Source organism: Pseudophryne corroboree, chromosome 3 (genome assembly GCF_028390025.1).
Source record: "Pseudophryne corroboree isolate aPseCor3 chromosome 3, aPseCor3.hap2, whole genome shotgun sequence".
Lineage (NCBI taxonomy): Eukaryota > Metazoa > Chordata > Amphibia > Anura > Myobatrachidae > Pseudophryne > Pseudophryne corroboree.
In genome coordinates, this window is record NC_086446.1 from 667,465,343 (window position 1) to 667,480,162 (window position 14,820).

At 41.3% G+C, this 14,820-nt stretch overlaps 1 protein-coding gene across 1 annotated transcript; it reads right to left on the reverse strand.

Annotated features, from left to right (window-relative positions):
* Positions 1–8,592: 8,592 nt before the first annotated feature.
* LOC135057378 (olfactory receptor 5AR1-like) lies at positions 8,593–9,183 on the reverse strand. Its single transcript, XM_063963268.1, has one exon. It carries the CDS (start codon positions 9,181–9,183, stop codon positions 8,593–8,595), a length of 591 nt encoding a protein of 196 aa, XP_063819338.1.
* Between the last annotated feature and the right edge of the window lie 5,637 nt (positions 9,184–14,820).

Sequence of the window (14,820 nt, forward strand, 5' to 3'; positions counted from 1 at the left end):
ATATATATATATATATATATATAAACTGCAGAAGCCCTCACTCACTCACTCACTCGCTCAATCACTGGATGACTCATCACTAATTCTCTAACTTCCCGATATGTTAGGAAGCTGAAATTTAACATAGGTATTCTTCAGGTGGGAAATAGGAAAACTACGTAATAAGAATTTTAATAAACCTCCCCTAGGAGCATGAAAAGGGGGTTTGACATAATGACGTCATTACCGATGCGTGGTTTGCGCTGCATGAATGATAACGCTGAAATGGACAATTGGATCAAAATTTGTATTGCACTTCCAGTGTGTAGCATTTAATTAACTACAAAAATGAAAAAGCCCTCACTCACTCACTGACTGACTGACTGACTCATCACTAATTCTCTTACTTCCCGATATGTTAGGAAGATGAAACTTAACATAGGTATTCTGCAGGTGGGACATATGAAAACTACGTAATTAGAAGTTAATTAAACATGCCCTAAGGGGTTGAAAAGGAGGTTGACATAATGATGTCATTACCGATGCGTGGCTTGCGTTGCGTGAATGATAATGCCCAAATGGACAATCAAATCAAAATTTGGATTGCACCTCCAGTGTGTAAAATATGATAAACTACAAAGACGGTCGTGTCACTTTTTACTGTACCTGCTAAAGGTGCTCTCTGGGTAACATCAAGAACCATGGATTAATATTTACAGTACTTACATTAAGACATCTCAAATTTACATCTCTGTAGATTTACCAAATTTTTACACTCATTTATATTTACAACTGTGAAAATCAGAAACTCCTATGTGAAGAACAGGTAGAACAGCAGGTCTCTATATGAAAGCCTTCTACCTCTTCTCTCAACCTTTCCATTTGTTCCCGTACACTAACTTAACCCATCTGTGTCACCCATGTTCGAATACACATCTCCTTTAGATTGTTACCTTTCATAAGCAGGGCCATTTTCTTTTATGCACTCTTTCTTTCTTTCCTTACATAAAACATCATCTCCTCCACATGGTATTTTGTTGTCTTTCAGTGGCTCTGAACTTGTCCACTATCCCCATCAACTAGGGTGCTAATTCAGCAATACTGATTTTCTAACAACTACCTGTAACCAGAGTCGGATTGGCCATAGGGTCTACAGGGAAGATTCCCGGTGGGCCGACGCACCCGTGGGGCCTGTTTTGTTTGAGGACATGTGGTCCTTTTTATAGACATAATGAATAAGATGCAAAATAAATTGCATATATGAAAATTACTTTGCCACTTAGCCTGTGATTGCAGATGATCTAGTGTATGCTCTGTCTGCCTGCTTGACTGACATATAAGATTGAGTGAATAGTGATTGGCATACGGTTGGTGTAATAAGCAAGAAAATATATCTTTCTAAAGAATGATATTGTTTCCTAAATTCTGAAGGTGTATCATATAATGTGCTCATAATATTTAATTTTATTTATTTTTAACTTACCCCTTGATGCTGGACATGCCCACTATCTGGGGGGGAGGGTGCTGCTGCCATGGCCCATGGCTAGACCTTACGCCTCTGGTGCTGCCCATGTGGGGCCACTAGTACAAATTTTTCCAGGGCCGCTTTTTGTTCCCAATCCGCCCCTGCCTGTAATCCTTTGTCACTTTTGTTCAATGTCAATCAGTAAATATACTGTGTTATGAGCCGCTGCTGTGGCTCGTCTCCCCGGCTGTGGGGAATTCTGGGGTTGCTGTTCCCTAGCAGCCAGACGCTCATGTATGTGCAGTGCTGCAGCTGCCCAGAATTAGTTAAGTTAGCTTGACACTCCCAGACTGGCTCCCCATTAGTTCATCCACCTGTTATTAGGCACTAAGTACTCTGTGCTGGTTATACAGATGGAGCCTCACTCATCTAGTGTGGCTCCATCACATATGTGCACTTCTGGCGTGCCTAGGTGACCCATCCGCATAGCACCACTGGGAGTGCACAGACACGCTTCCCATTCTAGTGAATGTGGCACGTCTTTGTCACGGACGCGTGTTTCCCAGATGGAGACGCTCTCGATGATAGGCACAGATGGAGCCACGATTAGCGTGGCTCCAACTGTACCTAGTGCCTGTCTGTATGACCTGATGTCCACAAGACCCTGTGTGTCTTGTGAATACGCTGCCTTGATTTGCTACCAAGCCATGTCCTATTTCTGGCCCTGCCTGTGTCCACCTCCAGTCCTCAGTGTGTACATGCTCTCAGTCTGCAAAGATACTCCAACTACACTGTGTCAGCATATCATCAGTACTGTACCTGCTAGCCATCTCCTACCAGTAAGTATGTAAGTATGGTAATCCAAGTATGTAAGTATGGTATTTCATCCCACAGTCTGTCACCCATCCTGGCTGAGACCCAGACCGGGCTTTGACCTTTCCCTCTGTGCTCCAGTATTCTTTTGCTAACGTACTACTATATTTTTGGAATGTGGGAAGAAACTGGAGTACCCAGAGGAAACCAACGCAAGTATGGGGTGAATATACAAACGCCACACAGTTATCTCCAGCGACTTTATCTCCATCTAAGGCTTAGTAAAAAGGCTGCTATGTTATAAACAACAATATGACTTTTGCTTATCTTCAAAGTCTGTTATCTTCTTTATCAGGTATGTGTACAAACTCCTTCTCTGACCAGTGTTGGCATTCCAGCATCGGTATTCCATCTGCCGGCACCCTGAACACTGGTATGCTGATGATGAATGAGAAAGTTCACCTTGCTTTAAAACTATCACTCAGAAAGAATGTTTGGATTTATAGATTAAGGATTTATTCATCAAGAGGTTTAAATTATTATTATTATTATTATTATTATGCAGATTTATTATTTATAATTGTGTTTATTTGTTTGTGTACTAAGCTATCTAGATACTGTATTAATAGCAGAAGTATGTAAAGCAGTAAGGTTGGAAGTGGGGCATGCCTCTGTTTACATCTATTTGATGCCAAACTGGAAGCAGGGATTTTCCACTTCTGGTCGTGACTCCAGGACTCCATGGAGACATGCACATGTGTGAATAAACATTGTCCACCACTGAAATGTAATGTACACACCCTACTATGGATAAAACATCTCTATAGGATACCTTATTTAAGTTGTAAATAGAATTGCAAATTATGTTAAAACCGTAAGTGATGCTGGTACCATTTCTGGTTCCATTCTTGATAGTGCAAATTTTTTATTTTTTGTACGGTATAAATATGGGCAGTGGGACCACTTACTGTACCTGTACCCACATAGAAAGTCCCAACGGAAAAAAAAACAATTTTTATTTAAATATGTTGCCGGGAGACACTGTTCCACTGGACACTTTATGTGGACTGACTTGCTGATGTGAGACCTTTTCTATCCAGAAGTTTTTCGAACTGTTTGGTTTTAGCCCAAAGATCTCAAATAAGCTTTTTGAAAGTTTTACCCATGTACTGTATGGACTTTTTATATTAAAAGAGAAAGAAAGTAGACTCTTTTTTATGATACTCTTACATTTTACACTGTTAATAAAGATAAAATATAACATTTATTATGAATATGTAAAAAATGAGCAGGGGAACATATGTGTGTGTTACAGTCTGGCTCAGGATGGTGCCGGGTGTCTGGGACTTACCCATCTGGACACTCTGGAGGGGACCATCTGGCAGGGTGAGGGCTGCTGGCACTGGGAAGGGTGCGCAGTATGGGCTGTCAGGGACGCTGGACTCCTTGTCCAGTGATGCAGGCTGGGAGCTGTGTTCTCGGTGCCGGGTTCTGGCGCCGCCATCTTGGATATTGGCAAAAAGCCTGTCTTGCCTTTATCACTCCTGAAAAGTGTACTTTCCTGTGGCCAATGGAATTTGGGTGGCTAGTATAAAACAGAAAGGCATGGAGGGGGAAATTTGCCGGTGCAACGTCTTTCACAATTTACTGTGACTCCAGTTCACTGTGCTCCTCAGCATTTGGCTCCTGTTTGCAGCATCTTCAGCTGCTATCTGACCAAAGAACATGTTACGGTTACACTTCGGATGTACTCAGCCAGCTACCTCAGTCCCGGCTTCCGATCCTGCTACCTGCTCCCAGTCGCCACAGTAACCGACCCACCGGGAACTACCCACTAGCCCTGGGTTAGGGTAACCGGTGTCTTCCGGCCTCCTGCCAGCCTATAAGTATCCTTAGGTCTCAAGCAAATCAGCATTGGCAAACTTGTTCGGACTTTTCCTATGTCACCGTAGCAATAAATCCATGCAAAAAACCTTCATCTGCCCCCTGCATCTGTTATTTAAAGATCCTAGTGTTCAAGTGCCTCCTGTGCTAAAACCTGATCCACAGAATTCCTCAGACGTGACAGCGTGATTGTAATTCAAAATAAAGAAAATATATATTTTTCCAAAGAGACTCACAATTCTAAGTAACCAATTGTAATTGTATTTGTATCACAGATCTGTTTTTTAGTCCAATTGGACTAAAATAAATCCCAAAGTCAGTAAAGGCAAAATCATTTATCTCCGCTTCTTGGGTATAATCACATCAACTGTATTATGTTGGTACTGAGATTATTCTGTTGGTATGATATAGTACTGTAAAAAATGTATCCACATGACCTCATAATTTACACCATATCTGCTGCGGAATCAAGCCCCTTATCTGTGCTCAAGCATGGCTATCCTTAATACCTGGACCGTTAGTGTGTCATGAGCACAGAGTTTGGCAACCATTGCCTTAATACCTTTGAAATAATGAAATTCTATTCTATATATCTATGTTGCTCACGCTACATCTCTGCCCAAACATTTCTGATTTATTTATATCTTCTCTCTCTTTTGCACCATCGCTTTCCTCTTTTTTTCTACCTACATGTATGCTTCATTTTCTTGTTGACGGTATAAATGTATGCTTATTCTCTGTACAATTTACAGTATTTCTCTAGACATTCTAATTAGATATCTCATCACCAATGTACTTAGTAGTCATGAAAGAAGCTCTTGCTTTTGCAGTAAACTATTAAGAGATCTATCTGATCTATGTAGAATATTATAATATGGCCCCATCTCCCTCCCATGGTGATTTGGGTGACATTTCACGCACGACCACCATAGGGGTTTGATGGGCACCCACATTTCCCTAGTTAATAGTACTGGAAGAGCTAGATGGATCATGCAGGCAGTTACCAAACATTTTTTTTTTTCTTTAATAGTGTAGGAAGGAACATTTATATATTACTTGCATTTTATCTTAGTGTGTCACACTGGTGCTGTAACTTACAGTAACTGCAGCACCTTGGTGCACAGCCCAGGGGTACTAATACAGGAGCAGCATTAACCCTTTGTACACAGTGCACACTGATGTTTTGTGTTGTTTTATTTTCACTGTCTACAGGGCAGTCCAAAGGTTTTAATACAAGGGCAGTATTAACACTTGGTGCACAGTGGACACTGGTGTTTTTTGTCACTGCCCGTAGTGCAGCCCAGATGTCCCCCTAACACTATACTCGCAGAGATGCTGGATCTGATTCAATAAGGTTAGAAATAATAGAAATCTTGTTTCTTATAGCTGTGGAATAACATCAGACAGATCTGATAGGGCATACCAGAGGACCTCAGGTAGTTTTCCTGTATGTCCAGTGCAGGTGGCGCTACTAAGAAACACAAGATAACACAGGTTATATAATAAAATAATTTAATACTGTATATACAGTAATATCAATATAAGAAAATACTGTACACTCCCAGGAGTAAAAATGATGAGTTAGTTAAGTAAAACATATATAGAATGCAGACATGCAACACATATGTATATACTGTATCTAGTAGAGGTAAATAAAATTCATCAATTAAAGTCACCAAGCAATCACTAAATTGTAAAAGTTTACACAAACAAGTGACAAATTGTTATAAATCATCTAGATGTTACGTTGTAACTATAGTGCAGTAGTGAAAATCAAATAGGGAAAAAGCTGCTCAGTGCAGAGAAATGTGTTGAAGTTCACAAATCCCTTGTTCCCTGCAGACATTGTGTCATGAGTTATCATCGCACATAGAGAACAATCACCTACAGTACATCAACTCTAGTTAATCGGAGCTGCTTAGTCAGAACTCTTTGGTGCAGAGAGATCCCTTCTCCCGGTTAGGCTGAGGTTGACGTGTGTCGGCTGCATTACTAGTCACAGTTTGTGGCCCAATGGGACATCTCCCCTGGTACCTGATACTAACCTGCTTTACCATCTGGTGGAACTTTATATTGGGTCATAACCATATCGGAGATAAGGCTTCCATAACTTTATACTGGAGATGAAACCAAGAACAATGCCACCCTGCATTGGCTTACGGTCATTAGGTCAACTAGACTTAAGTTGACAGTCAATAGGTCGACCACTATTGGTCGACATGCGCTAGGTCAACATGGTAATTAGGTTGACATGGTCTTTAGGTCGATGTGAACAAGGTCAACATGGAAAAAGGTTGACGCGCGTTTTTCACATTTTTTTCAATTTTAAATTTTTTCATACTTTACGATCCACGTGGACTACAATTTGGAACAGTAACCTGTGCTGAGTGCAGCGAGGCACCTTATCCAAAGCATGGGCGAGCAATGCGAGGGGACACAGTGCACTAATTGGGGTTCCTCGTCACTTTATGAAGAAAACGACACCATAAAAGTAAAAAAAACTCAAGTTGACCTTTTCCCATGTCGACCTTGTTCAAGTCGACATAGTCACCCTGTTGACCTATTGCATGTCGACAAATAGTGGTCGACCTAATGACTGTCAACCTAAATCTTGTCAACCTAATGACCCATACCCCCTGCATTAGTGGCATATTGGTGAGTGTGCTTACCATGTTGAGACTGACTATATTACTTCGAGAGTCTCCATGGTAATTACTAATATGATCTATGACTGCTGATGATTTCTTATTTGGTTTTCACTACACCTCAATCATTACAACGTGACAACTGTATGATTTATGAAATTGTGTTACTTGTTTGTGGAAACAATTACAATTAAGTCATTGCACAGTGACTTTAATTTCTTTTATTTATTTACATCTACTACACATGTGTGGCATGTCTGAATTCTATATATGTTTTAATGTAGAATATTTGCTCCCAGTAGTTTCTTTTCTTATACTGATTTTATATATTAATTTATTTTATTTCCTGTGTAAGTTTGTGTGACACAGATTATTATATTATCTGTATCACACCTTATTTGTCTTTGGTAGCTATCTATTTGCTAAGAGGATTGACACTCATCTTTTAAGGTTGGCTGCTGCAATTTTGCACTTTGTGGACACACTTTGGGTTCCCTTTTGTGCACAGTTTGCTGCCAGCATCATTTATTGTGTATGTCCAGTGCAGGGATGAAAATCACACATGGAGAATTCACAGTTCTGTTCTTCAATAGACTGTTGTATACCACTTCTATTTGTCTCCTCTTCCAAAGTGTGGAGAATCAGGAGGACAAGGGTACACTGTTTTTTTAATTTTCATGTAATTGAAGAATGGAAGCCTGTGAGGATTTAATAGAATCATAAAGACTGTATATAGTTAATGATAGGTGAACGTCATGAGAATTTGTTGGGATCCTGTGGTTTAAATTGATGGGAGAGTGTTTTTTTTTCAAATTTGAAGTATATATGCGTAAAGAGAATATGTGTCATTGGAATTTGCTGTGATCCTGTGTTTTATATTGTACAATATACTCCCAGAAAAATTGATGGGGAATTACCATGTATTAGATTACTAATAAAAGAAATGAGAGGTTGGATGGAACCAAAGATAGTTTATTTCCCACTGAACCTTGACCTGTGATGTGCAGTGCAGAAGTCACCCAGATCTCAAGAAAATTTTGGTGGAATAGATTTCAATCCAGAGTGAATCTGATTTAGGACAGATGTTGGTATAGAGTAGTTAAAGTTGAAGGGAATTCCTTGGATATTTCATGTGTTTCTGTAATATATTGGGTTCTTAGTGATCTCCCTGCGTGCCTGAAGAGTCTCACAATATTTTTAAGGCATGGCTGCTTGGGCACAATATATTGATGATGATGTTGTCACTCTCTACTCACCATGGAGGAAAACTGGGGAGAAGAATAAAATTGATGTGTGCAACAAGAAAATTACCACTAATAGCTACATGAAAGGTTGTACGTCCAAGGACATGTGATGAATTACACGTGATTTGTGTTCAGTGAAATGTGCTGATTAGCAGAAGATGTGAGATACATTACAGGGCCTCTGTGCTTCATTCACTGTTGATTGCTGCATTACAGAGGATCTCTGCCCAAAGTGCTGTATTACATGTGATGTGCAATTAATTGCAATAACTATGTGAAAAGGATAGAAAGTATTAGAGCATAGCATACGTTTAATGCAGTAGTGGATGTACTATAATGTAGGTCAACTTTATGACCAACCTCTTAGACAGATAAATACATGCCCTCTGTAGTTCTGCAAACATTCAGTAGGTGTTGCTTTACAAATCTCTCTTAAATGCTTTGTCAAAAGATATCAAGTAAGTGGCAAGTTTGTTCAGGATTAACAGGCACAACCCCACAGACAGATCAATAGGCAAGATGATGCTGAGCTGGACTGCTCTGAACACATTTTTAACATTGATCATATGTTTTCCCATACACATTTCTTTTTAAATTTCAGCAATACGTCTTTGACGTCTTTGTTCTTTAAACTGTAAATGAAAGGATTTAACATTGGCACCAAAACAGCATATACAAGAGAAAACCACTTTTCCTGTTTGGAAGAGTAGTTAGATGTGGGTTGTATGTGCAAAGATATTATTGTCCCATACAATAAAATAATGCAGGTCAGATGGGAGGAGCAGGTAGAAAATGCTTTAGATTGACCTTTAGCAGATTTTATATTTAAGATTGCTGAAATGATGAAAATATATGAGACTAAAGTGAAAAGAAATGTAATAAATCCCAATATTGTTCCTTCAGTGTAGTTTAGCATTTCTACTGCAGATACATTACTGCAAGAGATCTTTAACAATGGTGCAATGTCACAGAAGATGTGGCTGATTCCATGAGAAGCACAAAAGGACATCTTAGATATAAGGACAGCATGTCCAATAGGGTTTAAAAACCCAAATGTCCAGGCTGTAACTAAAAGGCCGGCACAGTATATTATACTCATTTTAGTGATATAATTAAGGGGGTGACAGATGGCAACATAGCGGTCATATGCCATGGCTGTAAGCAGGACAACTTCAGTGCTACCTAATAGCAAAAATACATACAGCTGAGCTATACATTCCCAGTATGAGATTATGTTATACTTGGTGATGAGCATATATAATAGTTTAGGAATAATATTTGAGGTGGAAGCAATGTCAATGACGGAGAGATTCATTAAGAAGATGTACATAGGAGTGTGCATGTTGGGAGCCACACAAATCACAGCAATAATGGTGACATTTCCACAAATAACAACAAGGTAGGAAATGAATAATATTACTAACATAAAGTATTGGAGTATTATGTCTTCAGTCAAGTCCTCAAATGAGAATTCTGTTGTATTAAATGGTTCTTCAAATAACACTTCTGTATAATAAAAAAACAAGATTTATATATATATATATGTATATATATATATATATATATATATATATAAAAAAAGAAATAGAGACCTAGGCGCTATAGTACAGACATGCGGTGGAGAAAATAATAAAGAACACTCTTTTAACCCTTTTAAGAGTAGCAGCTCATAATACAAGGTTAGTGTATGGTATACACATAAATAAAAATAGGTAGTGAAGAAAAATAAGCGCTGTTGAGTGTAGTGATAAATATAACGGAAATACTCAGGTGGGTTAAGAAATGAATATGGCCTTGGACACTTATCTGGTAAGTAACAACTTCCAGCCGATATTCATCATTTTTGGATTAGCATGTAAAAAAGAAGAAACAGCAAAACATAGTGTGTATCGTTCATAAATTAAAATGATGCGATTCGCAATATGAGGCACGAGCTTAGGGAACTAGCTTATTCCCAATAAAATGTAATCTGTAACTTCACAACATAAAATATAGATTTAATGAACAATCACATAAAAACGGCTAGACAACACACGTACAAGATTTAAAATTATAAAAGCTTATCTGTCCATTTAAGGGAATAGGGAGGTCAGCAACAAACTATCCCAGCGGCACAAGATAGCCAAAGGTTATGCATACAGGATAAAAAAGTTCAAACACTTATCTGTCCATCAAGGGGAGTTTCAGCAGCAAACAGTCCCAACGCGTTTCGTCCTTCATATACATACACTGTTCAAAAAAATAAAGGGAACACTAAAATAACACATCCTAGATCTGAATGAATGAAATATTCTTATTAAATACTTTGTTCTTTACATAGTTGAATGTGCTGACAACAAAATCACACAAAAATGATCAATGGAAATCAAATTTATTAACCCATGGAGGTCTGGATTTGGAGTCACACTCAAAATTAAAGTGGAAAAACACACTACAGGCTGATCCAACTTTGATGTAATGTCCTTAAAACAAGTCAAAATGAGGCTCAGTAGTGTGTGTGGCCTCCACGTGCCTGTATGACCTCCCTACAATGCAGGGGCATGCTCCTGATGAGGTGGCAGATGGTCTCCTGAGGGATCTCCTCCCAGACCTAGACTAAAGCATCCGCCAACTCCTGGGCAGTCTGTGGTGTAACGTGGCGTTGGTGGAGGGAGCGAGACATGATGTCCCAAATGTACTCAATTGGATTCAGGTCTGGGGAATGGCCGGGCCAGTCCATAGCATCAATGCCTTCGTCTTGTAAGAACTGCTGACTCACTCCAGCCACATGAGGTCTAACATTGTCTTGCATTACCCAGGGCCAACCGCACCAGCATATGGTCTCACTAGGGGTCTGAGCATCTCATCTCGGTACCTAATGGCAGTCAGGCTACCCCTGGCGAGCACATGGAGGGCTGTGCGGCCCCCCAAAGAAATCTCACCCCACACCATTACTGACCCACTGCCAAACCGGTCATGCTGGAGGATGTTGCATGCAGCAGAACGTTCTCCTTGGCATCTCCAGACTCTGTCACATCTGTCACATGTGCTCAGTGAGAACCTGATTTCATCTGTGAAGAGCACAGGGCGCCAGTGGTGAATTTGCCAATCTTGGTGTTCTCTGGCAAATGCCAAACATCCTGCACGGTGTTGGGCTGTAAGCACAACCCCCACCTGTGGAAGTCGGGCCCTCATACCACCCTCATGGAGTCTGTTTCTGATTGTTTGAGTAGACACATGCACATTTGTGGTTTGCTGGAGGTCATTTTGCAGGGCTCTGGCAGTGCTCCTCCTGTTCCTCCTTGCACAAAGGCGGAGGTAGCGGTCCTGCAGCTGGGTTGTTGCCCTCCTACGGCCTCCTCCATGTCTCCTGATGTACTGGCCTGTTTCCTGGTAGCGCCTCCATGCTCTGGACACTACGCTGACAGACACAGCAAACCTTTTTGCCACAACTCACATTGATGTGCCATCCTGGATGAGCTGCACTACCTGAGCCACATGTGTGGGTTGTAGGGAGGTCATACAAGCACGTGGAGGCCACACACACACTACTGAGCCTCATTTTTACTTGTTTTAAGGACATTACATCAAAGTTAGATCAGCCTGTAGTGTGTTTTTCCACTTTAATTTTGAGTGTGACTCCAAATCCAGACCTCCATGGGTTAATAAATTTGATTTCCATTGATAATTTTTGTGTGATTTTGTTGTCACATTCAACTATGTAAAGAACAAAGTATTTAATAAGAATATTTCATTCATTCAGATCTAGGATGTGTTATTTTAGTGTTCCCTTTATTTTTTTGAGCAGTTTATATATATATATATGCGAAAGCCCTCACTCACTCACTTCCAGATATGTTAAGAAGCTAAAATTTTACATAGGTATTCTGCAGGTGGAAAATAGGAAAACTACTTAATTCGAATTTTAATAAAACTCCTCTAAGGGGATGAAAATGGGGGTTGACATAATGATGTCATTATCGATGCGTGGCTTGCGTTGTTTGAACGATAATGCCCACCCGGACAATTTGATCAAAATTTAGAATGCACTTCCAGTGGAAAAGAATTCCATAGAAGGCATACACGCTAACTGAAGAAGCAAAAAAGGAAGAAATGTTAGTAGGGGTCTGTGCGGGTGACTGGCTGGGGAGGGAATGGAGGTTACACACCTCCGTTCCCCTCCGGTGGGCGGCGTCTCACAGTGGCATTTGGTACGGTGGCAGGCTTCCAGTACGGAGGGACTTGCATCCATTAGGATTCAAGTCCCTTCAATCAGATTGCAGCAGTTTGAATGGTGAGCCAAAAACAAATTTTTAGGTTCGACAGCCACCAGAACTGTTTTTGCCTGTTAAATTGACCATAACTAATTTGAATAGGTCCTGGACCACCAATCCAAGGCACCCCTGCAAATGTCCTGAGGCACCTCATGGTGCCTAGACACACAGTTTGGGAACCAATGCCCTACAGCCATCACTACAATATTCCCCTTCTTCCCAGTGTGAACAGATACTTGTCGTTACGGCTTCCGCGGACCGGTGAGTACCGCCTACGGTCGTAATCCTTATGCACCCTTACAGAAATACACAAGCAGGTTACTTCACCTGGGCAAGGGTAACAGTCTCTGAAGAATGGTGTAGATGAGGTACAGGATACTGGCTATGACAAGGATTCAGGAATTGGGCAGAGCAAACATGAACTCAAAACTGTGACATGAAAACTGGCTGAGAAACTGATTAGAAACAACAGAACTTAAAATAAGCTGAAACAAAACTATAACTGGCCCTGACTCTCAGGGCTCACTAGCATTTAACATACAGTAAATAAAGGCCAATTACAAAGACAGGCCTAAACAGCAATGCACTACAGCTGGGTAAAGTAATCAGGTGAGAGCAGCATGTTTCAGCTGATTACCCCAGCTTGGACTGCTCTTCAAACAACAGCACCTCTGACAGCTCAGTGGTGCTGCAGGTCAGAGACACAATAGCAGCACCTTTGACAGCCCAGAAGTACTGCAGGCAAGAACATAACAGCAGCACTCCTGGAAGCAAACCAAGACGAACTGCATGCAAGAACATAATAGCAGCAACCCTGGTAGCCTAGAGGCACTGCAGGCAAGAACATACTGTAATAGCATCTCCCCTGGCAGCCAAGAGGCACTACTGCCAAGAATATGATAGCAGCACCCCTTTCAGCCTAGAGGTACTGCAGGCAAGAACATATTAGCAGCAACCCTGGAAGCCTAGAGGTACTGCAGGCAAGAACATAATAGCAACAACCCTGGTAGCCTAGAGGTACAGTACCTCAGGCAGGAACATAATAGCAGCACCCCTGGCAGCCAAGAGGTACTACAGCCAAGAACATGATAGCAGCACCCCTGTCAGCTTAGAAGTGCTGCAGGCAAGAACATATTAGCAGCACCCCTGGCAGCCCAGAGGTACTGCAGGTAAGAACATAATAGCAGTACCTCTGGCAGCCCAGAGGTACTGCAAGCCAGAATATAACAGATGGCAGAGTTTGAAACAATAATTTAATAAACTACAAAAATGGTCCTGTCACTTTTTACCTTATCTGCTATGGGTGCTCCTCAGGTAACGCCAAGAACCATGGATTAATATTTACTTACATTAAGACATCTCAAATTTACAGCTCTATAGATTTACCAAATTTTTAACACTCATTTGTATTTGCAACAGTGAAAAGGAGAAACTCCCGTGCTAGTATTCTAATATTATTATTACATTGCTTTATCACAAAGTTAAATATACAAAATAACTTTTATCACTTTTTCTTTAAATTTAAACAGTTTAGGATTGTTCTTATGAAGGGCAGATACAGTGGAATGCTTAATTTGGCCAATATAGGAATCAGTGCACTTTTGTGTTTTCAGCCTTTTAACATTCAGCTAGCCAGATTTGCCTTTAGGCCTAACTAACTTAGGGGCCGATTCAGAGATGGACACACCGCACGTCTGTATGCAGCAGCTTCGTCAATTTGGTCTGTGCATGTGCACCGGCCGCAGTGTGCATGCAAGGAGGAGACAGACGCCAAAGGTCACATTTGACCTGTAGCGCCTGTCTCCCCGGTAGCGGGCATTTTAAGGGTTTTTTTTACACTGCACTGTACGAAAGCATTTCCACAGCCCACAGCGCATCTCAATCCACTGTGTGGGCTGCAGTGACTAGCACCAGTGGTGGAACTATCACCAAGACCCCCCCCTCCCCAGGACACAGTATGTGTGTGCTACCATGGCAAACCCCCATATGTATATGTGTCATCATGACCCCCCTCCCCCAGGACCCATTGTATGTATGTGTGTATGTATGTGTGACACCAGGCCCCACTCCCCAGGACCCACTGTATGTATTTATGTGTGTATGACACCATGACCCCCCTCCCCCAGAACCCACTGTATGAATGTGTTTGTGATACCAGGCACCCCTCCTCCCATGATCCACTATTCGTGTGTGTGTATCATCATGACCTCCCTCCCCAAGTACCCACTGTATCAGTGTGTGTCACCATGCCCCCCAGTTTATGTATCACGAAGCCCACCCCCCTCCCTCAGGACGCAGTGTGTGTTACCATGGCAAACCTCCTACGTGTTTATCGCCATGCTGCTCCTCCCCCATGGCCCACTGTATGTGTTTGTGTCACCATGACCATGCCCCCAACTCCCATGGGACAAACTGTATATGTGTGTGTTGGTGTGCATCACCATGCTCCTCCCCCCCAGTATGTATATCACAATGCCCCCCCACTCCCCTTGGACTCACTGTATGTGTGTGTCACAATGACCCCCCTCACCTCCAGC